The following is a 25,117-nucleotide window of genomic DNA, read 5'->3' on the forward strand; positions in this document are numbered from 1 at the left end:
ACAAGATATCTTTACTTTTACTCAAGTATGACTTTTAGGTACTTTCTACAACACTGCCGGTTAATGGGTTATGAAATGGAACTTGGCAAAATGGTGTGCATTTGTATGTTTTTCTACGAAGTTAGGTCAAGTTACATAGTAGTGTAGAATTTATAGTCTCTAACATCTACAAAACACGAGGGATAAAATAATATGAACTGCCTGAGAAATGACCATAGAGTTTTGGTAACATCTCTCAAGCACACTTCATCATTAAACTTAAAAGATAGTGTTCACTCGCTATATTGAGCGTTATTTTATTTAGATAACTGACAAAATCTATACAACTATTTACACTATTGAGGACAAACTGCAACCAGTCAAGCTTGTTTGAAAATGTCAGAAACATGACATCAATCAGGAGCAGCAGTCACATGATGAGCTTTATAAATAATTAAATAAATTGACAGTGCTTACATGTTCTATTTGCTTTAATCAGCTTGTCTTTTTTTATTTGAAGACAATTTAAAAATGCCAAACATTTTAAATCATACAACAGCATCTGTAGTATTCACATACACATTTTCAGCAACCCAACACACAGCTACAAAGCGCACACATGAGAAAAGATACCAGTACAGTATTAACCTTGTTGTACCTTGTTTGCAGTTGTGGATATACGAAGCTAACCCCCTGGATTCAAATTATTGTCATTCAGTTTGCTTAATGATTGTGCAGAAAAATGTTTTCTAGAGTCAGTGCTTTTAGTCATGTCCCCCTCTGCTGATCTGGACCACAGTCTTTCCTCGAGCGTGACCCTTCTCCACTTTCTTCAGAGCCTGGGGAACCTCGGAGAAGCTGAAGGTCTCCTCCACCACGGCCCGGATCTGATAGAGAGCAGATAGAGGAAGTCATACAAGCCTTGTTTCTCAAATATTATGAATTACAAGATCAGTGAGGGGTGGGTGGGTGAAATCTTAAGGCTTTTCTAGTTTGAACATAAGTCTCCATCGTGCAAATGCTCCAAAATAAGAAAAGAATAGGACAAAAATCAGATTTCAAATGTAGCCCAGCTGTTTTCTAAATGCTGCTGCATGTTCCTTGTTTCAAACCATGCTTGTCCAGGAACATGCGCAAGTGAGATAAGATAGATAAAGGGTTGTTATCTGCATAGAGAGTGGAATAACCCTTTGCTGAACTGCATGATATATCAAAATGTAATCCATTTCTACAGGATCACCAAATTTTAATTTGGTTGAGATGTCAAATGCATTCATGGAATCTAATATACTGTATTACTAATATGCCTCATACTATTCTGACCCATTCATTTCTAAAAAAAAAAACAAGGCAATTTTTTCTTACCACCGTTGCCAAGTGCTTGCTCATGGGTGAAATGTTGTGTCACTGTAAATAATTAAGGAGTATGGTTTAGACCTGCTCAATTTGGAAAGTGTCATTAGATGACTTTTGTTGTGAATTGGCGCTATACAAATAAAGATTGATTGATTGATGGAGAGTCATTAATGTCTAATAATCAACATTCCCTGGCCTACATTTTTACTGCATGTATTTTCTGTGTAATGTGAACCAGGGGTTCAATTAGAATTTGTGAGAAGGGGGGGTTTGTCCAGTGAGGTTATGGGAAGTACACAACGATTAAAAGAAGAAGAAAAAAATGCAGAAACAGAAGTCAGTTAATTGTCTGAACAGTTAATTAAACGATGAATCTGGTCCTGTACCTGTCCTGCATCCACCATCTCCCTTACTTCATCCAAAGCAGGACCACTAGGTGCAAAGAATCCCCAGCGGTAGTGAACTCCTTTGACAAGGTGCTACAAGACAACAAAATGATAGAAAGAGCATGAAGAACACAATAATTACAGCATGTATAATTATGTGCATTAACAAAACTGTGCTGTTGATAATGTTAGCTTGACAGTGTAACATAGTAATAATAATAATAATAATAAACTTTATTTATATAGCACTTTTTAAAAACAGAGTTTTACAAAGTGCTTTGACAAAGACAAAGCAAAATTGTAGAGGACAAACAGAACAGATTCGAGAGAAGTAGTAGAAGAACATAAGTAAAGAATAAGAAAAAGAAGGTAAAAGAAATGGGTTAAATAAACAAAAACAAAAACATCAATATAGTAACTCAGACGGTAGGAGCAAAGTAAAAGGACGACATCACGTAAAAGCAAGTCTATAAAAATGGGTTTTAAGAAGAGATTTAAAAGAAGTTTTAAAAGAAGTTTAAACTTCTTTTAAAGAAGTTTTAAAGAAGTTTAAAACTTCTTTTAAGGTCACATTCCTGTGACAGGTGCTGTGACCTTACTATGATTAACAATATACTCATCAAATACTTCCTCTTCTCGTCACTGATTTTACTAGCATAAAGGATACATTTTTCGTTGTAATAACTATAGTACTGGTGCACTATAGTACAGCAATGTGTGAGAGAAAATTCTGACAGACTGGTTAGAATTGTTTGTCTTTATAAATGTTGACAACCTTTGCTTTTAAAAGACAAAATGGAAATAGAAAGACAAAATGGAAATAGAAATTAATAAGTTGAAGGTCTTATTGACAACATCTTTATGTAGAAAAATCATTAAAATGAAAAATACATCTACAGAGCTTGTAGAAAAGTACAGACAAAAGTATCTCTTTTCCATTATGATTGTGAATGAATAATTTAAAACATTTTGTCGAGTCCAAAATAATATATAATAATAGTTTTGTTTATCTCTGTGTGAGAATTCTGACCATTGGTTCCAGTTTCTAGCTAGGTTTGTGAGCCAATAGTATAATGCCGTTTCATGTGGTATCTGTGTTTCATCATCTAGGTAGTTGCCAGATTGTGAAAAACAAACAAACAAACAAAAACTTAAAAATGGCTGAGTTCTACAGTATTCACACAGCATACTGTAACCCTAACATTAGGTAGCGTTATCAATGTTAACTTTAGCTAGCTAGCATGAGCTACATTACTATTTGCTAGCTAGCTTTAGCAACATTAGCTAGTGCACAAACTAGCAACCGCTTGAAGGGGCAGATGATTTGAACAACAGCAGTATTGTGACGTGAATGCAATGGAAGACATTGAATTTTCGCTTAACACAATCTGGGTTTTTGTGATCACGTATGACCAGTAGTGTATGATAGCTAATGTTTACATTAGCCTAAATAAGCTATCAAATCCAACTCTAGTTACATTTTGTTCTGTAAGTCAATTCACCGAGCAAGTTTGCTGACTTTGGGACTTGTGCTGCTGTTACACTAAGTGTTAGCGTTTAGTATTATCCCATACAGTAGTTGCCTTGTGGCCACAGCAACATAAGCAAAACTGTCATAAGCTTTAAAAGCCAAATTGCCCTAAAAAGAATCTTGATCACATTTGAAATTCCACTTTACTTGTGTTTGTTAGATGCATTTACTTCCTTTAAAACTTTCATAAAACAAGTGTGAGGGGATTGCCTACATATCTGCTAAGAATTCTTGTGTATTTGTAGGCCTGACAGTGATGGGTGTGCAGCTGTAACTGACTTTGTCAGAGACAGGGTTTTTCTACATTCTCTCTTGACTTGAGTGTGAACTGCTATTCTCAGTTGAATGCTTATAAAATGGTTTGTGTTTTAGGCTTAGACAGTATTTTCTCCATGTAGCACAAACCTCCACAGAATATGCTCCAAATATGGACCTGACTGATGTCAGATTTAACACTGAAAAAAGGAAGTGTAGCCTGATTCAAAAAGCAGTGTTCATTACATTTCATGTGTGACAGTAGTGCTTGCTCGAGGCCAAGGATTCACTAGTGTTGAATAAGTAACTGACTATATAGAGGTGGGACTTCATTATTTAGGTGGTTAAGTGTGTCTTCGCAACACTAAAGAAACAATGGTAGTGTGTATGCAAGCCATGACCTACATGTGTCCAAGGATAGACAGAAATACTAATTTATATCCTCTATACATCTATATACTGTATATACACCAGTGTACAGTGGGGTCCAAAGGTCTGAGACAACTTGTCAAAATGCTTCTAATTTGCATTTGTTTTTAATGTAATTCTATTCATTTCATTACAAATAGGAATATAAGCTTAACATTTGAGTGAAAATTAAATCTTTCAAAAATGTTCATTAATGTCAGAATATCTTCCACAAAACCTGCTGACTCATGTTATCACAGCATGATTTGACAGTATTCCACAAAGCTTCTCGAGTGCCCCCATAAATGTTCAGTAGGGGTTAAGGTCAGGTGACTGTAGAGTCCATGACAGTCAGGACTCCTTGGTCTTCTTTGGTCTTTGAGGTGTTTGGGCTCATTATCCAGCTGGGAAAGCCCCTCTTTGCTTTGAATAGCAACTTGACTTGACACTTTCATTTACTATCTGAATCCTCAAACTTTCTGAATATTTCCAGGTTTCTGTGACAATATTTGAGATTTTCAATGTGGCCTCAGACTTTTGGACCCCACTGTATATATAAAATTAAGGGAGCACTTAATCGTCACAGTATAACACTAAGTTTGTTAAACTTCGGGGATATCAATCTGTCCATTTAGGTAGCAGAAGTGATTATGAATCAATTTCACCTGCTTTGGTGCAAATGAAAGTGACAATAGGTGCAATGGAGAGGCGAAAGTAAGACAACCTCCAAAAAGGGAATGGTTTTGCATGTGGTGGCCACGGACAGTCCTAGTCACTACTGGTAGCATATGGTGGTATGGGTAGTGCAATTAGGTTGCACAGGTACTCCATCTCCTCTAGGATGGCACATCCGTACATGAGGTGGCAAGAAGGTTTGCTGTGTCTCCCAGCACTGTCTCAAGAGCATGGAGGAGACACCAGGAGGCCGGCCGTTAGACAAGGAGCGCTGGACAGGGCCCTAAAAGGATACAATTCATTCATCAAGATCTGATGTGTGATTGAAGTGTTCCCTTAATTTTTTCAGCAGTGTATAGTATTACATTACTCAGTGTGGGTCAATATCCAAAGAGTGTCAGGCAACAGGGTGGAGACGCAGCCTATTTTCCCTTGAGCCTTTAACAGCTGAGTAGGTTTCCCTGCAACTCATGACAAAAGAAGAAATGAGTTGACTTGCTCTTTTGTTATGTTTGACCGAGTGTGTGCTTGTGTGTCCGCTGTAGAGATTTGGATATAAAAGGAGTTACTTAACATGTTTCCTTCAGGCCTCTTAAGAAATGAGGACACTGTGACAACAAGTCCAGCTGTCGCCGCTCTAGTTTCCCTTTTATTAACAATGTACACAGTGTGTGAGTGAACGCGGAGATATACAGTAGAGTATTTTTTCCTTCCTGTCTATAAACCCATGAGGTACACCCCCCTTCCTGTTCTTTTAGTCGGAGGTATCATCATTCTGATGTAAATGTGTCTTTTCATTCAAGCTCTATGAGAGAACATCAGTCATTAACACGGACACGCATCAGCCACTGGAAAAGGACACCTTTGCTGCGTTAGTCTGAATAATCTGTCTCAAATTAAAGTTTTGTTTGGAGTGAGAGTGTGGGCGCTAATGAGAGACGAGAGTGTGGGCGCTAATGAGAGACAAGGTTGTTGAAAATTAAGTCCCCACCTCTCCTAGTCTTACTTATATTACACTGTAAGGAAACATGTTAAGTAACCAGAAGCACAAGGTGTTACCATGAAAAAAAAAATCAGCTGAGCCCTTAAATATTCTGTTAAGGGACTGTTAAGGCAACACGGCTGGTCATGGCATTTCTATGGAAATAGCAAAAGAAAGAACATTTCTAAGGCGCCATTAAGGCGTCACATTACATGACATACTATACTATCTGATTACAGTCAGCAAGAAGAAGGCGAAAGGGTTAAGGATCAGTGGTACTGTAAAGGGAGAAGAAACTGGACACTGTCTTTAATGCTGGAAAGGAAGTGTAGAAATTCAGTGACCAGTTAAGGAGTATAGTACTGAACAAAATATGCAGCTGCTGCTAAAGTTTTATATCTAAATGGTATTTTGTCACAAGGAAAGCAATAAACACCAAACTCTCCCCAAAGTCTGCGTGTGTAGCCTGTTAGATGTCATACCTCTTTGTGGCAACCTCTGGGGCAAACCCAGTGGTGTAACTCAGTCACATTTAGCATGAAAAAAAAAAAAGAAATAGGCAAGTTTCTCTGAGGCTGTCCCAACCTGTTCTAATCCTCCTTACACACTCCTTTTCTTAAGTTTGAACTTCATGAGAAGTCTAGCTTCACTTGAAAGCAGTGAGGCCAAGTTAGCAATTAAGTCAACTTTTAGCTCTATTTTGGTCTCAATCAACTCCTGAGAAAAAATATCTGGCTCTTTAGTTGCCAAATACTCTATATGTTTAATTGCTAAGTAAGGTTGCTGATAACATGGGTTTGAAACAATCACAATATCCACATTTGATAGTATCAAATGTACTGTACCAAAGCTAAGTAAAAAAAAAAAATCTACAACCACATTTGCCATATGAATGTCAGGACCAAACGTCCCCAGCAGAAGATTGCATTGCAACAAGATGTTCAATGTTTTTTTTCACTTGAACTGTCAGTAGGTTTTAATGTTGCGGCTGACCAGTTGTATATTAATGTTATTACAAATGTGTTGGTATGTGTTCAGTGACTATTTCTGTAACAGCACTGTGTGCAGGCTGTTATGGAAAAGTTCACCCAAAATAAAACTGTAGTCAATATCTAGTCACCCCTATGTTGATAGAGAGAGAGTTAGGTGAAGTATTGTAGTCCACAAAAAAATGATGGGGCTTTACAGCAAAACAGTACAGCAGCATTCTCCAAAACAACCAAAGTAGATGGAGACTTGTTTTAAAAGTAAAAAAACAAACAAAAAAAAAACAAAAAAAAACCCTAAAATGGCTCCATACAGCTCATCCAGCATAATTGACCTGACTTTCCATCAGCATGGGGTGAGTAGATAATGACTGAATTTCATGTTTGGCCGAACTTGAAATCTTGATTAGAGCAGCTTTAAAAATCACTAATCTTGGCTCTTGAAAAACATTTAACAGTGAAAAAAAAAATAGAACTTCAACGATTAATTGTTTAATTGATTGGTTGTCAACTACTGAATTAATCGCCAACTATTTGGTTATTTGATGATATGATAATCAGTTTGAGTAATTTTTTCAGAAAAAAAAATCTTGTGAATGTGAATGTGAATATTTTATGTTAGCTCTCCTCTTTCATCTTTGGGTTGTGGATGAAACATGACATTAGAGGGTCATCATCTTGGGCTTTGAAAAACATCAATCAACCATTTTCTGACATTTTATAGAACAAAAGTCTAATTGTTTAACTGAGAAAATTAACGATTAATTAACGATTAATCCACAATAAAAATAATCATTAGTTGCAGCAGTAGTAAAAAGAGAATCCTGTTTCGTGTTTCCAATACCTTTGGCTAAAAATTCATTCATGCTTACAACTACAGAATAAGAGCCAGCTGAAGATCATGAGCAAATAAACTTAAACAAATTTTTTTATTTTTTTTTATTTTTTTTTATTTTTTTTATTTGCCTTTATTTAACCAGGTCGGTCCCGTTGAGACACAATGGTCTCTTTTTCAAGGGAAGCCTGGCCAAGACAGCAGCATAGAAAAGTTGCAACAATTACAAGACACACAAAAATCACACAGCAACAGAGATAAAATACATTACAAATAGAAGCAACAGGACTAAAGCTCCAGATTCACATTAAAACAAGAACAAGTGCGGTATGAAGCTGCTCCAATTTCTCTCACACGAGTTTTCAAAGACCCAAGGTTGATGAGCCCCTTTAACTTTAGTGTTCTCTGCAGTGCGTTCCAAGCAGCAGGTGCAGCGTACTTAAAGCAGTGCTTACCAAATTCAGAGTTAACTTTGGGCACATTTAATACATAAAACTCGTTAGAACGCAAGCGGTAATTGCTTTGAGATTTAGAGACATAATTACATAAATATTGGGGGAGAAGACCCAAGATGGCTTTATAAATAAAAATATGCCAATGTATAAGGCGGCGTGCTGCCAGAGATGGCCACTCAACTCGGGCATATAAAGTGCAGTGGTGAGTGAGGGCTTTACATCCAGTGACAAACCTTAAGGCACCATGATACACGGTGTCCAGAGAACGCAGACAATTTGCAGGGGCATACATATATAAGAGGTCGCCATAATCAAGCACAGGGAGGAAAGTGGCAGCAACCAACTTTTTCCTGGTAGAGAAAGAAAAACAAGATCTGTGACGGAAGAAGAATCCCAGTTTCAGTCTTAATTTTTTTACCAGGTTTTCTACATGTGGTTTAAAAGAAAGCCGATCATCGATTAAAATGCCGAGATACTTGTAACAGGACAGAAGTTCAATCTCACACCCTTGTAATGACAAAATGCTGGGAGGAGACACAGGTACTTCCCTGCCATTGGAAAATATCATCAGCTTAGTTTTGGCAGCATTTAAGACGAGTCTTAATTCAATGAGTTGACTTTCCACAAGGTTAAAAGCAGTCTGTAGGTTGCCAAGAGCCTCGGCAAGAGTGGAGCCACAACAGTATATAACCGTGTCATCAGCATAAAAATGAAATTTGGCATTTGGGATGTTTCTACCCAATGTATTTACATAAATAACAAACAAAATCGGACCCAGAACTGAGCCCTGAGGCACACCAGTAGAAACATTTAGCAGTGTGGATGAGCTGCCTTCAAAATGAACACGTTGTTTTCTATCAGACAAATAATTATCAAACCAACCAACGGCCTGCTCAGATAAACCTATGTCAAGCAGTCGTCGCTTCAGAATAGAATGATCAACCGTGTCGAAGGCCTTAGAAAGGTCAACAAAGAGAGCTGTACAAAATTTTTTGAACAAATAAACAAATTGGAACAACTTTCTAAAGTTTCCCACATCAACTCAACATCACATCCTGTTTTAGGTAGAAATGTGTCAACACACAGTTTCCTTTTTACTGAGTAATGTAATGTAATGGAAATAATTTGTATTATGCTCTAATCGCTTGGATCAGATAATACTCATGCACTTGTTATGTCCAAACAATAAAAGTGTGTAACAAGACAGAACTTTCTTAACTTTGCTGCTGTATATATACACATAAGTATACTTCCTCTCATTCATGTTAAAGACAATCCTAGATTACCCCAACTAATAAAAAAAGAACAACAAATTGAGCTTTAGCCATAACCAATGATTGAACCAAGGAAATAGTGCTGTTGCCACACCGACATTGAAACATCTATTTCAATCAATTTGTTCCATCAAAAGTCAGTTCATACTGTGGACTGTGTGGTTAAGACTCAAGTGGAAAGAGGTAGTGCACAAGCCACAAATGCACTGCATGCAAGCTTTGCTCTGCACAATGTTCATCATAGCGGGTACACTGACAGGATGCCACTTACACTGAACGTACTCAGCTCCAGGAGCGTGTCTGTGGTGCTATATTCTAAATTTGTCCTGAGTATGACACCACATATGTACTGAACAAGCATTAATGAAGTTCAGGAAGAATGTTTTATTCTCTGTTACACTGAAAACTGAGACTGACTGAGAAACACTGTAGCTATAGCAACTGGAGAAACAAATAACATGACATCTGTGGTATTGGCAATGAGCAGCTTCCTCTGTTATCTGAAGGGAAATGACAGGCATTTTCACTCAGTTTGTCTCAGCACAGGTCAACTGTAGTTTGGATCAGATTACTGGACTATGTGACAAGCTAATCAAGACTGAGATCTCACAGTGTCTGTGTTAGATGTTTGTCTGCCTGTATGTATATTTCCAGCTAATGCCTTTTTAATTTTATTATAAATATCTGATTGCTCTCTGCCTAGGGACTGGAAGATCCCTCCTCTCTCTTTCCTCCCTTTCCTGTCAACTCTCCAGCTATCCTCAAATCCTCAAATAAGGAACACAAAGCAGTTAGGCAGTTAGCCAGTTAGCCCTTTCCTGCCCCGGTTCAAAGCTCCTATGCAAGCGGTGACAACACCAACACTCCTCTGGTGCTTTAAGCTCTCAGTCTGGACCACCAGATGCATGGCTAAACAAGCTAAATAGCTAATGGCAGCCACAGTTAGCTGTTACTCTGGTGAAATGCTGACCCCTGTTTGTTGAACAGGTTGAAGTGAATTGAAAAGGTGGCCAATTCTTGCATATTGCACCTTTAAACATTATCCCAAAAAATATTGCATAATGTCTTATGTAACATAATATCTAGCTAACATTTCGTAAAAGATGCTCATTTTTTATAAAACAACATTTGTATAGGAAGGCACAACAGTTCAGTGCAAATTATGTCAATGTGTTTTTGAAATGCGTACATTAATTAAATACTACTATTACTACTACTAGCAATAATAATAATAATAATAATAATAATAATTTAATAATATATATAATATGGGACCGACCAGCGAGGGTAGCAACATTCTATTCGGCTCATCATACACATTCCTAGTGCCAACATCCATCCAAATTCATATTTCAGGATTCTGTGGAAAGCCCTCCTAGAATAATGGAGATCCTTATAGCAGCAGATTAATACTAATAGTTTTGACATGTTCTAATCAAAATATGGGTATAATTGGCAGCAATCATTTTATCAACCATCACAAAGTAAACAGTCCATATAAAGTTTTCATATCACAAAGTCATCAACCAGGAATATGCACCTGCACATACACTATACAGTATGTGCAGGATGACATTACATCGTGTTGTGAAAAAAAGTTGAGTCAGATTCTTTTTTTTTTGTGTGTCAACGCAGTGTTCCATTTCAAATGAATGAGGAAGCTGTGTTTTTTTTTTTGATGAATGCAGCCAACTTAACTGAATCATTTGATGATTTTATGTTTGTTTTTCCAGAGAAGTTTTTGGGCTGTTTGAGAGAACTTTAAGGTAGGTAGTGGGTAGTGCGCAAAATGTTTACCTAAAATTCTCATTTTTAAAGTTTGTCCAACTATTTTATTCTTGGCATGGTAAAATAAACCATGCCTAGAATGAAATACTTGCACTACTAGCAGCAACTGATGTCACTGATGCATCCTTCAATAAATATGTCATTAAACAAACTGTTTTTCATGTTATTCTAACATGATTACCTTGAGGGCTTTGGTGGCCATGGTTGCAGCAGTCTGCATCATCCCATCAGCAATGCCCAGCGTGTCAGTGTTCTGGAGGAACGATGTTATAAGGGTGACATACTTGGCGCCGCTCCAAGGCTTAAGCAGACTCAGGGCCCAATGCTCTGTGTCCCCCCCAATGTTATCCAGGATCAAGTCAAATCTTGAGGTGAAGAGGGGTAGGGTTGGTGAAAAGAAGTGACACAAGCAAATATATATATATACATATAGGGAGAATTTGTAAGTGTAAAAAGAAAAGGATGGCTGGGCAGATGACAGAAATGGAGAAAGAGATTAAGGGTGAGTGTGATTAAGTTATGTAACACTAATGAGCTGATATAAATATAATAAATATAAAGGGATGGGGTTGCCCTCATAATAAGTGGGCAAGTCATTGATACACACACACACACACACACACACACACACACACACACACACACACACACACACACACAGCCACTCCAATTAAATACCATCACGGATTAAAAATTACTGTAGATTTCTGTGTGTGTGTGTGTCTGTGTGTGTGTGTGTGTGTGTGTGTGATTCTCTCACTTATCCAGTGCACTGAGCGGCTCTTCAACAGGTCCAGCAGTGTAGTCCACCACATGGTCTGCGCCCAGTTCCTTTACAAACTGCTCAGCATTCTGGGAGCAGGTAACAGTCACATGGGCTCCCCAAGCCTTCAGCATCTGGATACAAGCAATAGTATCAGTTCCATTTTTCATTATGACCACATGGAAAAAGTGTGTTAAAATTGTTGTTTCTCATGGTAATATGTAGAATTTATGTCATAACTACAGAACAAGTCTATGTTTGAGTTACCCAATGTTTGAGAAGCACAGAGAATGTATAATTAATGAGATCAAGTGTGACATCTGTGTAATGTGAGCTACATTATTGAGGTCACCAAGCGAGGTGAGCGGCAAAGTCTGAAACCTGACAGACTTTTTATAACATGGACACCACAACATCAGTATTCTTGTTTATTTCTGCACTGCTGTGATAGAGTAAGGGTGAACATATTCACTTTTGAATTTAAAGCAGGCTGTTGTGGTACAAAATTACATAATGTGTATAACATGCAGCTCCTCTTTGTCCATACCTGTATGGCAAATGTTCCCACTCCCCCAGATCCTCCGATAATTAGAATCCTGTGGGGACGAGGAGATGCATATATTTACCAAGTCAAATCAAATCAATTTAAATTTATATAGCCCAAAATCACAATCACATTGCCTCAGTGGGCTTTACAAACTGTACAGTGAACAACATTCTCTGTCCTTAGACCCTAGATTCGAGTGAGGAAAAACTTGCCATAATGGGAAAAAAACCTTTTAACGGGGAAAAAAAGATGGAAGAAACCCCAGGAAGAGCCACAGAGGAGGGATCCCTCTCCCAGGACAGACAGACATGCAATAGATGTGGCATGTACAGAACAGAAATACAAAATCACAGTTTACAAACTGCATTGACAGAATATCTGATACAAATTACCATGAATGCAATGTACCATGAATGTGTCAACAGTTTTCTCTACACTACTGTTGCACAGACTCTCCCTCATTAGGATTAATGTCAAATGCACTCTAGGCTTTATCGTGTCAAGATCACTGGGGTGTGAGAGAGTGTCTGAGCCATTGCCAGAGAACCAGAGAACATCACCCAGTGGCTCATTACAGTGAGGGCTAACAGGGGCCGAGCTTAGAAGGACCACCGAGTGGAATAATTGTCTAGATCAAAGACAGGGAGCTTTTTTGGGGTGGACAGAGATTAACAACAGGTGGAATGTGTGTGTGTGTGTGTGTGTGTGTGTGTGTGTGTGTGTGTGTGTGTGTGCGGTCATGTTTTTCCACATTTGTGGGGTCCTAAACCCAGGAGGCCACTCACGGTATGGGGTCTGACAGCTTTGCGGGGACCTAAATGATGGACTCCATAACGTACATTATGTCATTTTAGGGTGAAGACGTAGGTCAGGTTAGGATTTAGGCAAGTAGAGGTTAGGGTTAGGCTCCAGGAAATGAATGTAAATCAATGAAATCTCCCTAAAAGTGATGAAAACAAGTGTGTGTGTGTGTGTGTGTGTGTGTGTGTGTGTGTGTGTGTGTGTGTGTGTGTGTCTTCCCTCACCGCTTCTTAGCACAGTTGTCCTTACTGAGCCCCCCGGTGTTGACCAGTGCCGACCAGGCAGTGGTAGCCACATAGGGAATGGCTGCTGCCTCTGTGTGGCTCAGTGACTTTGGTTTGTGGGACACCTGAGCACAACACACATTCATAATAACAGCAATTATACAAGTAGCACTGCCTCAACACGTTGCTGCAGTACACCTGCTAAGTCATTATGAGAATGCACTACTGTGCCAGAGTTAGCCGATCTAATCCTGACCCCATTTACATGCAGTAGTAATACGCAGCAAGTGGTGGACCTGCCTTTTAAATTTAGAAGTAGAAAAACACATGTTTCATATGCTGATGATGAAACTGGTCAAGTGTGTCACTGACAAAAACCACAATCAACAAAAAGGAAACATATTACACAGAACTGATACTGGCTAAATTACTCCACACACATAGAAGTCAACCTCAACACTAAAGTGAGAAATTTGCTGCAGCACTAACAACGTTAGCTCAAAACAACAATGTATCCATGAGATGAAAAGTACCTCATTGGCACTTAGTACCACAAACTCAGCCAAGCTGCCCTGCTTCCATGGTGGGATAGCTGCCCACACCTGAGGGAGACACACAGTCGACATTTCTATACAGTCAGTTCACAATTGTTTAGGATGATGAGGTTGTATGGTAATGTATCATATCTCTACAGCAAGCAATTTATAACAAAGGATCCAAATTAAATTTTAGTGAAATAAAGATCAGCATTATAGCATCAAACCCTTGTTTGTGTATTTCATAAATTATTTTTATTCAACTTCGTTGAACTCCATAGTTTTCCCACTATAACCCCCCAATTTGAGAACCACTGGTCACACCTGTTGTGTTTCTATGGAGTTATTTTGTGTCTTTATTATGCAATCAAACAGAATAGATTTGAGAGCAAAACTATCAACACTGCAATTAAAAAATGTATTATTGCAAGTAAAATAAATTTGTGATTAAAAATGTATTAATGCAAATCCAAAAGTTTTGCCCGCTGTTGAGCTGCATCTTGTGGGCAGGACCTACGCTGAAAGATGTAACACACATCTCTATTGGCCAGTGCCAATCAGAGTGACAGCTTGGCAGCACCCACTTTTGAAGTCTATGGAGAAGACAGCGGGAGCAAAGCATGGATGTATAGACAAATAATCAATGCCCAGATGTGTTTACACATAACTTCCGTGTTAGTAATAGCAAGAATGTTATTTTTGAACTGGTGCATGTATTTGTACTGTGCTTTTGTATAACAATCTGTGATATTGTTATGGGTTAAAAAAAACAAACAGATTATTTGTCAGCCCGTAGCTGCTAGGTTAGCGTTAGCTCAATTAGCTAGTCACTCACTCCTCATAGGTACGTTAACGTTATGTGCCCAGGCTGCCTATAAGCCTGCATGTGCATGTTATGTTAGCCACTGTTTACAGGACTTGTGTTCAACAATCTAATGTTGGTTGCTGTAATATTTTATCAGCCTGTAGCCAGCTAGTTAACTTTCTCGTTTTAACAACAGGTGTCACGCTAGCTGAGCTGTCCGGATATCCATCCACCCATTTTCAATTTTAATTATAGTGGCAGAGAAAAACATCAGATCTATGTGGATCTGATGACATCTGATCTGAAAACAAATTTGTTACTTGCAATAATACATTTTTTTTAATTGAAGTGTGGAAAGTTTTCCTCTCAAATCTATTTTGTTTAATTGCATAATATACACAAAAATAACTCCATATGTTTCCACGCCAACATAAGATTTAAAAAAAGCTGGAACATACAGTAATGGAACAATGATTCAGATTTGTAAAGCAGCTAGCAGGAACTTTCATTTTTTGTTGATTCTAGCGGTCCCTGTGGACTTTTTTAAACACAGCTGTTTGAAGGATAAATGATGTTGAGGTAATGTATCTGTTTGTGGCTATATGGGATTAATAACTGTAATATGAAGATTTAGTGTTGTACCACCAGACTACAGAGCAGCTTCTTTCCTCAGGCTATTAGACTCCTCAATTCATCCTCAGCACTCTACCATCAAAAAATACTTTTAACTTCATCACTTTTCTTACCCAGTTAAGTCAGAATCTGACCTGGTTACAGGCATTAAGAATTACTGTAACAATGGTATAGAAATTCCACTTGGTGATGGTCTTGTTTGTAGGTCATATAGAGACATCAGCATTAAACAGACTTTTTCACAACCAGTTAAAACCTCCTTGTAGTACATTTAATATACAATATTATCAATTAAAAATACTCCAAGGTATCTAATAACAAAAGTGATTGTTGATTAAGTTTACCACACTGGCTTAATAAGACTCGACAGCATCTCACAGCTTTGTGCAAAGGTTCTACCTGAAATGTTTTTTTGGGCTGAGAGGTGGAAAAGCATCGAGTCATGTCACGCTTCTAAGCCAGGTTGAGATGACGGTGCATAATCCTGGTAGAAGGATCGCTATGACAAAGCGTACACTGTGGCCAGGAACGGATGAACTCGGTCGTCCACAATGCTCAGACACAGTGTGGTGATGATGATCAGTTGGCGTTACAGAGCCTGATGTCCGCCAAGAAAACACTCCCACACTGTTACACCACCAGATGCTCGCACCATTGACATGCTGACACTCTTCCTGCTAAACACTGTCTTAGCGCTGTCATCATAAATGAGGATTCATCAGGACAGGTTATCTATTTGCACTGTTTAAAGATGTGACTGAATTATTCTTAATCATTCTCATCTTGTCTAATCTGTCTTTCAGCAAGGTGTTTTCATGCACAGCTAGATGCTTTTGTTTATAGCACCCTCACTGCTTACTTTACACTCATACTTTATTCATATATGACTTACTGTGTGCAGGAACAAGTTGTTACCATAAATAGGTATATGAATAATGAAGTGGTTACTGGGTGTGAATGCACACATCTCCATCATTTGCCATTTGATTTACCTCATCCCTTTCTCTGAAGTACTTCACGTCAAGGCCACACTCCATGATGACCCCAGACACGTCCCTACCCAGGATGAGAGGGAACTCACTGCCTGACTGCTTGATATTCAGAGGGTCTCTCTTCATAGACATCGTTGCAGCACCATAGCCTCCTGATAGGGAGAGAGTGTCCGATTACAGCCTGTACTCAAGCTTACAGCTTCAGTACAGTCAAACATGAGAGAATGATCAAATTTTACAGAAGATTATTTCATGTAGCAACAGAATAATATAATTTAAATGTTTTACTTTTGGGGACTGCCTAATATACCAACCAAGGCAAAAAAAAAAAAAAAAAAAAAAATCAGAGACACCAAATAGTTCTCTTTTTGGTGGTGTATAGGTCCATAGGGTAGTTCTGATACTGATACCAGTATCTAAAATTTCCTCTGATACTGCCTAAAATGCTGAAATTGGTATCAGCGAGTGCATAAAACCACACATAGATCCAGTACCACATAATTTATTTATCAGAAACATAACCCTGCTACTTACTGGCGGCATCCCACGGTATCAGAATCGTTATAATAACTTTGGTGATCCCCTGACTTTTCCTCTTGTGCCATGACTTCCATGGGTCATGACTTCTGGAAAGCTGAAAATTGCTGTTGAGTTTTTCAAATGTTTTATTTCGGACACCTCAAGCTGAGTGCCATCTAGTTCCACTATATTGAAAAGAAAGCTCTACAACCAATAACTCTAAAACTCTGCAACTTACACCGAAACAATCTAGATGGATAAATAGCATTACAGGTGAGAGGAAAAATATTCATTTTTGATTTTGGGGTGAACTGTCCCTTTAAGTATTCTTACATGACAAACATGTTTTAGCTCCTCTTGAAGTGAATGAAGCCAGGAACTCACCAACCTCCATCAAACTTTTTGGACTGTCCCAGGTCTGAGTATCGCAAAAGATACGTTTCATGTTTTCCTATGTCTTAGTCATCCATACAACAAACACGTAAGGCAGGGACAACATAACACCTTCCAACATGCAATTATCAAAGAACATTTCAGCTAATGAAACTTAAATTTTCACTGAGTGCCCTTAGAAACTATCATGGCTTTTGCCCCCTTTCTGTTCACCCCCACACTAACCTACCTCCTTCTAGATCAAAGTGTGGTATAACTGGCTGTGTGGGAGAAGGATGGGCTGCATGATTCATTGTAAGAAACATCTAACCACAGGAAACATCAGTCTGAGACACAATATCCTCACTGTTAAGTATCTATTTGCCCACAACAGAAAGAAAAAAAAAACTCCAATCAAACTATACTTGATTTTAAGCTTGGATATGCAGTGCATGTGTCGAAATTATTTGTTGGATTAATTTCCAGTATAGTGGCGAGAGTGCCCACACTTTTCTTAACCTCAGTCCTGCAGGTTCAAATCTGATGCCACTTCTATACTGTACATGCAAATAGGCTTGTCACTCACCTCTCATGCTGACATCAAGTGGGTTTAGTCCTGCTGCATACACTTTGACAATAACCTCATTTGGGTAGTTGATGACAGGGAAACTGGCATTTTTAGTGAACCGTAACACATCATTGCTGCCATATTTATCAATAACCCAGGCAGGCATAATAGTCATGCAGGTTTTGGTAGTACTGAACAGTCTTGACTGGATGCCATGCCAGGAAAGTGATGTGTTTACCCTTCGTGATTTATTAAGTAGAATTAACCACCCGCTGTGCACTAAGTGTCTTACAGAACACATCTTTGCAATCCTAACAGCTTAAATATTGTCAAATACAAAGCAACTGCGCAACTGTAAATTAGCAGTGCTTTCAGTCCTTGTTACCTGCAGGAATAATACAAGCGTAATAATTCAAGCGTAAATCCCTTATTAAACGTCTTTATAACTCACGACTACCTTCTGACTATAAACATTTTATTTTTATATAAACATGTCGAACTACTCGATTCGATAAAATGCAGTATTTCCTAAGTTTATGCTCATTTCGACTCAACGTCCTCCTCTGAAACATGGCACTTCCTCGACCGGTGTCTTTGACAGCGCTCAGCCATTACACCAATCAGAGCGAGGTTTCCTCAACAGCGGTCCAATCACATAGAGCGCTGTTAGACATCTAATATCGAAACAAACATGGCGGCCTGCTAGTGATGCACACTGTGTGAAGGTTGCTGTTAATTTGAAAGGTTATAACAAAAATGCTGTAGATATGCTCGGCTTGACAATAAGAGAGGTTAGTACGTTTGTTCACTTGCTCTTTGAGCTCAGTTCTCCGTGTTTGCCTGCTCCATTTAACTGCATAGTAGACGCTGTTTGCTGTCAATTCATGTAAGCCAAAGTGAAAAAATATGGAATTTCTGATACTTTTGCTCCCTGACTGGCAATAGCTAAAACATATTGTCAGGCAGGTGTTTAAAAAAGTTTCTATCTGGTTGTTGAAGTTGTTGAAGAAGTTGTATTACGTAGTTTTATGAATACGTTATAGTAGAAGATTTAAGTGAACAAAAAATGCTACTAACCTGCTTACCTCTCTTGCATAAACTGAAAGAAATATGATGTCATACAGTTAGCTGTCCAGCCAACAATTAGAAATTCACAAACAAAACAATTACAGAAGTTAAATGTGTTTCGTGGTTGTGGAAGAATTAAAAAAGGATGTTTTGCCAAAGTAAAATAAGCAATACGTTTATTTAAGTTAAAGTAAGTAGTAAGTTAGGTATTTCAAAATGTATGTACTCATTATGCCAAGTAACCCAAAACAGTGTTTTTTGGTTTTATATTAATAATTAACATTAAACTACAATATGACTGATGAGTTAACAGGTAAGAAGCATCTTAATGCAGTCATGCACGATGATATGATGGCACGATATGGGCTAATATACTTGATACACTGCTGAGTATTTTAATCTGTAGCATCATCCTATTTTAGGAGTTTATCTTTGTAAAGTCTTTATTTGCAAAGTAATATGTATTAAACTATCAAATTAATGTAGTGGAGTAAAACAAAAACATTAACCACTGAAATTTATTGGAGTAGAAATATACAACAGTAGTAGGATAACATTTAAATACTCAACTAAATTACCCAAAACTTTCACTATAATATGCCTTTTTCATGGAAGGCATTTCACGATAAGATGAAAGAAGAGCACAGCTGTAAATAATAAAGTTAATCATGATGAATTTCCACTTTTCCTGCAATGACAAATCAACTTGTCTGCTGTGAAAAAAGGCCTAATAGTAAAGGAACTGAGTTACATTACTGCTTTATTATTGTTTTCCAGGTATCTTTAGCGCTCAGAGAGGGAAAAATCTCCCCAACAGAGCTTTGTAGGAAGTGTCTGAACCGCATCAAGAAAACACAACATCTTAATGCATACATCACCGTGACAGAGCAGTTGGCGCTGAAGCAGGCTCAAGAGGCAGAAACCAGACTGTTGCAAGGTATGGACATGTGAGTGTTTCTATATATGCTGTGTAGAGTCATATTTGTTACTGTAACTGTTTGTTATTGTTTTCCCTCAGGTGCCCCCAAAGGTCCTCTGGATGGAATCCCCTTTGCAGTCAAGGACAACTTCTGCACAGAGAATGTCAAGACCACATGTGCTTCCAGGATGCTGAAAGGTATGTATAAACCTCAGTCAAAGTACAACTGATCTATTTGTCACTCTGTGTCAGTCCAGTAATAATAAGCTACCATTACTTTTTCTTCAGACTACACCCCACCCTACAATGCTACAGTGGTCCAGAAGCTCTTGGACCAAGGAGCTGTTCTCATGGGGAAGACCAACATGGATGAGTTTGCTATGGGGTAGGGCCATTATAGTGTCAGAATGAATAGCTTTTCTACTCACAGCCAGATTTTAGTAACAGCTAGTTACAAATTGTACTATTTTTTTATTGATTGACAGGGCTGGAAAAAGACACAGAGTGCATTTTTCAGGTTACTGGTCTGATTTATGTATTTGTCTCACAGTGCGGGCAGTACTGATGGGGCTTTTGGCCCAGTGAGAAACCCCTGGAGTTATGCGGCTCCCTACAGAGAGCAGACAGGAGCAGTGGCAGACTCTGACTGGGTGGTCACTGGAGGAAGTTCAGGAGGAAGTGCTGCAGCTGTGGCCTCACTCACCAGCTACGTGTGAGTGAACACATTCACTGGCTAAAGAACACTGTTAAAAAGAAAAGAAAGATTTGAATCAAATCCAAGTGTACTGTTTTGGTAATACTTGGCAGGGCTCTGGGTTCAGACACAGGCGGTTCTACTCGTAACCCTGGAGCACTGTGTGGTGTTGTGGCCTTGAAGCCCACGTATGGTCTGCTGTCCAGACATGGTCTCATCCCATTGGTCAACTCCATGGATGTCCCCGGCATTATGACCCGCAGTGTCAATGATGCAGCCATCGTCTTAGGTAGGAAACTGTTGATGATCCATTAGTACACTATGTCTTTTTTTACATTTAAAATTTCTGTTGAGGTATTCGGTTGAAGCTTTGAATATTTTGACTATGAATTTTATTTTAATATATCATAATTTAGGATGAGGTGGCTCGGGCATCTGTATCGGATGCCCCCTGGACGCCTCCCTCGGGAGGTGTTCCAGGCATGCCCCACCGGGAGGAGGAGACCCCGAGGAAGACCCAGGACACGCTGGAGTGACTATGTCACCCGGCTGTCCTGGGAACGCCTTGGGATCCTCCCGGAGGAGCTGGAGGAAGTGTCCGGTAGGAGGGAAGTCTGGGTGTCCCTGCTCAGACAGCTGCCCCCGCGACCCGGCCCCGGATAAGCGGAAGAAAATGGATGGATGGATGGATGGATAATTTAGGGTGTCATGACCCTTAAAAAACAATTAATGATTTGTTGGATTAAATGGAGCGCCGAGCTATGTCTACACCCAATAGTTTTTAGTGGTCACTATGTAGGATTGTTTCCAACCCGTGTTAAAAAATTCCAGTAACTCTAGAGCGTTGTAACATCTAAAAGTAAAAATGTATTAACTGTAATAATTTCCAAAATTCACAACATAAATTTAACTACTGAAATATTCTGATTCAATTCATATTTATATGCATTTAACCTTTCAAAAACAACATTTTCATAGAGGTCAAAAAACTGTTTGCTCTCCCTCTTGCCGCACACAGACACAGACACAGACACAGGCACCTCTAGCCCATTAAACAGGGCGGTCTAGCAGTAATCTAACAGCACCATAAATTACATTTATATAAGTGCAATTACAAAAAATCTATTTTTCTGCTCAGTTTCCACACTGTAGTTGTGGAGCAGAGGTTTGTTTTCCTCCTGGAAAGTATTTAGTACAGTATGCTTGCCAGTGTATGACCAGGTACCATTTAATGCACGGTAAATATAACAGTTTATTTTTAGTCAGATATATCAGAAGTTAACGGTTGGCTCTTCAGGAAGTGTGATGGGACAAATTAAAAAAAATAGTTCCATATCCAGCAGCCATGACATTAGGGTAAACCACTACAGCTCCCTCTCTGATATGGGAGAGGTTGGCATGTAAACCACTTTTCTTTGTTGCAGTGTTTCCTGTCTGTGTTCAGTGTCAATAAACTAAGAAACTGAACAACATGTTTAAAATATAATAGTGTAGTTTAAATTTATACATGTATGCTTACCCAGATACTACAAAGAATACTGATAATAAAGGTAGGCTGTGGCATTTTGACCACAAGCGTTGCTATTATTGACTGTAAAAATAGTGGACAGAGCCACCCATTGATTTCACACCAGAGTTGGTGGTGAGAACACACCAACAAATGTAGCAATGCACCAACAAAGGCAGGCAAGCAAACATGAATGTGAACAATCCACACATTTGATATATTTTAAATTATTTCTAAAACATTGGCTTTTTTGGTGGTTGGTCTTGGTGAGAAACACTTAAAGTAAACATAACTTAACCGATCCACAGGGTACCTTTAAATTGTGACATAGTAAATGAATCAGAAGTGTAGTTCTAAATTGTTGTGCCTTTTTCATACTCCCCTCAAATTATGGACCTAACCTTGATTTTGCTGATATCTTACACAGATATCCTTCAAGGCTTTGATATTAGAGATTCAACAACAGTTCCTGCACCCTCATCACTGACTGAGCTAACTGAGGACTTTGCTGCAAAGAACATCTGTGTAGGCATCCCCAAGGTGAGTTGAAGTCCTTTCTTGTATTATCTCAGCATTACTAAAAATTACTGGAATTGTCAAAGACTTAAACATTTCAGTGGTAGTTGCCAGCCTACAGAATTTTAAATGTAAGATGTAAGTAAGTAAGTAGTAAGTAGTAAGTAAGTTGTTTTAAATTATAAACACTTCAGAGAACTGCAATCCTCAAGCAAGCAGAAGTAAAGGGTAGTTAAGGACTTACAAAGCAGATCAGACTTGTGTATGTATGTGTGTATATATATATATATATATATATATATACACACACACACACACACACACACACACACACACACATACATACATACATACATACATATGAATCTATATATGTATATATGTGTGTGTACATATATATATATGCATTTTATTTTTTCAATGCTTCATCAATGCTTCAAGGCAAAATGGCCTTAAAATAATATTTTTCAACTACATTGATTTCCTAAAGCTTCATGTCTTTCCTGTCTTAATATATGTTAGGAGTACCACGCCCCAGGGCTGTCTGAGGAGACTCTAGTGCAGTGGAGTCGTGTTGCTGACATGTTTGAGAGAGCAGGGGCGCGGGTGGTGCAAGTATCCCTCCCCCACACCCAGTACTCCATTGTGTGCTACCACGTCCTGTGCCATACTGAGGTGGCATCTAACATGGCCCGTTTTGACGGCCTAGAATACGGTATAAACTACAATGCTTTACACTAGTTGACATCACACTTGAGATTATGGGAGCCTGGATTTTTTTACAGTGCAAAATCAGGAAGAGTAATACTATTGATTTTCCTCCCTCTTCTATCAGGCCATCGTAGTCCAGTGAACAGCTCAACGGAGGCCATGTATGCCTCAACCCGACATGAGGGCTTCAATGATGTAGTGAGAGGGAGGATACTGTCTGGGAACTACTTCCTGCTCAAAAAGTAAGACAACAGATTGATTCTTGCACACTTATGTTTCAGTTCCTTACCTACAAACCATTGCATAGTTGACACTTATTGCTTTGACCTTTTCTCTGCTTTATTGTTATTTGACCCGACAGTTATGAGCACATTTGGTTACTAGCCAAGTTGTCTTTCATGAAATATAAGACAGAATAAAATTGTCTGGTGGAGCTGTAATATTTCCAAAGTAGCAAAATTAACTGTAGACATCCTTATTTTGCCAGGAACTACCAGCACTACTTTGTGAAAGCTCAGAAAGTCCGCCGGCTGATCGCAAACGATTTCAAGCACGTGTTCAGCACAGGTGTGGACTTGCTGCTGACGCCCACCACTCTGACTGACGCAGCCTGTTACTCCGACTTCACACAGGAAGACAACCGAACTCGCAGCGCACAGGAAGACGTCTTCACCCAGCCTGTCAACATGGCAGGTACAGAGAGAAAAACAGAACTGTTCACACATGGATAGGAAGTGTGGGAGGAATCAGGAACTTATATATTCTGCATACATGGATACACACACACTATAATACACCCACACACCCGGAACAAAGAACCTTTCATCCAGAACTACTTTAGTTTATGCTTCTGCTCATTTGCCATCCTATAAGCAAAGCACAGTTGAGAATAAATGTCAAAGTGAAATTGAAAGAGGAAATAAGCGAAAGCAGTTCCCTCACTTTACTTTGGTAAGCTCTGATTGCAAGGAATACATCACGATTTCAGCTCAATGTATCTCACCGTCTGAGTGTTTAGATTCAGTTCAACTTTCTACCGGCTTGTATCCCTCTCCAAACTAAACAGTAACTAACCTTGAGATCTAATCATTGCCTTACCTGAGCTTTTCTTCATCTCCTTTTTTCCTTCCCCCCAAGGTCTCCCCTCTGTTTCTGTGCCAACTGCTCTATCAAAACGGGGCCTTCCCATTGGTTTGCAGCTTATCGGCCCCGCCCTCCAAGACAAAAAGCTGCTTAGTGTTGCCCAATGGGTCGAGCAGAGGGTTCGGTTTCCCTCCATCAGTGTCTATGGAGACTCCAGCAAAAGGAGAAAGGACACAGGAATGACTAATGGGGAGCAGGCTTCAGCTGTATGAGGACAACTGTGAACACAAGTAACTGACTGTTGACAAAGTCACTAAACACAGGTTCACAGAATGGGCTATGCTATTTGATGGACATTCTTAGCTTGTAGCTCGTAAGACACCTTGTTGTTGAGTCCAGTGCTTAAGTTTTAAGTTTCCTTGATGGAATGAAACACAGTTACAATAAGTGACAAATTCAACAACGTTTTACGACATTCATCACATTTTAAGAGCAGGACATTGTGTTCGATCTGTGACCTGCTGCTGTATTAGTTCTCTGAAAGTGGTGCTAATAAATAAATGCAGGATTGATTTATTCTGACAGTGTTATTTATTATATGTAATGTTTAAGAAAGTTTCACATCACTCTTTTTAAATCAAGGTGACACATTTTCTGCTTAAAGTATTTACTTCACCTGCATCTGTTAACTTGGTGATAGAAAAGAGTTTTGATTTTTTTGGGCCATGCTAGCACAGACTCACTACCTGAAATGGCTAGGCCCCTGTGCGGGTCCGGTGAATGGGACTTCCCCAAACCTGCTTTACTCAAATCAACATATTTGCATACTCCCTATTTTTTACATAAATACATACATCCTCTTTCTCACAGGTGGGGACGCTACCTAACATTAGCCTCCTGGCTAGCATTTGCCTCTTCTGCCTAGCTAAGAGCAGCTTTCTGAGCAATG

At 38.9% G+C, this 25,117-nt stretch overlaps 2 protein-coding genes across 2 annotated transcripts; one reads left to right on the forward strand and one right to left on the reverse strand.

The window, feature by feature from the left end:
* Positions 1–459: 459 nt before the first annotated feature.
* On the reverse strand, positions 460–18,287 carry rtn4ip1 (reticulon 4 interacting protein 1). Its single transcript, XM_084381093.1, has 9 exons — positions 17,689–18,287; positions 16,212–16,363; positions 13,779–13,847; positions 13,246–13,370; positions 12,221–12,269; positions 11,671–11,807; positions 11,092–11,275; positions 1,722–1,814; positions 460–866 (listed from the first exon to the last, which is right to left on the reverse strand). The coding sequence occupies exons 1-9, from the start codon at positions 17,969–17,971 to the stop codon at positions 744–746; spliced, it is 1,215 nt and encodes a 404-aa protein (XP_084237219.1). The 5' UTR covers positions 17,972–18,287; the 3' UTR covers positions 460–743.
* A 69-nt stretch (positions 18,288–18,356) lies between these two features.
* qrsl1 (glutaminyl-tRNA amidotransferase subunit QRSL1) lies at positions 18,357–24,740 on the forward strand. Its single transcript, XM_084381092.1, has 11 exons — positions 18,357–18,461; positions 19,516–19,675; positions 19,757–19,855; positions 19,946–20,042; positions 20,208–20,369; positions 20,465–20,640; positions 22,286–22,398; positions 22,897–23,089; positions 23,210–23,327; positions 23,573–23,778; positions 24,223–24,740. Exons 1-11 carry the CDS (start codon positions 18,438–18,440, stop codon positions 24,438–24,440), a joined length of 1,566 nt encoding a protein of 521 aa, XP_084237218.1. The 5' UTR covers positions 18,357–18,437; the 3' UTR covers positions 24,441–24,740.
* Positions 24,741–25,117: the final 377 nt, after the last annotated feature.

This window comes from Pagrus pagrus (genome assembly GCF_965226575.1).
Source record: "Pagrus pagrus genome assembly, chromosome: 18".
Lineage (NCBI taxonomy): Eukaryota > Metazoa > Chordata > Actinopteri > Spariformes > Sparidae > Pagrus > Pagrus pagrus.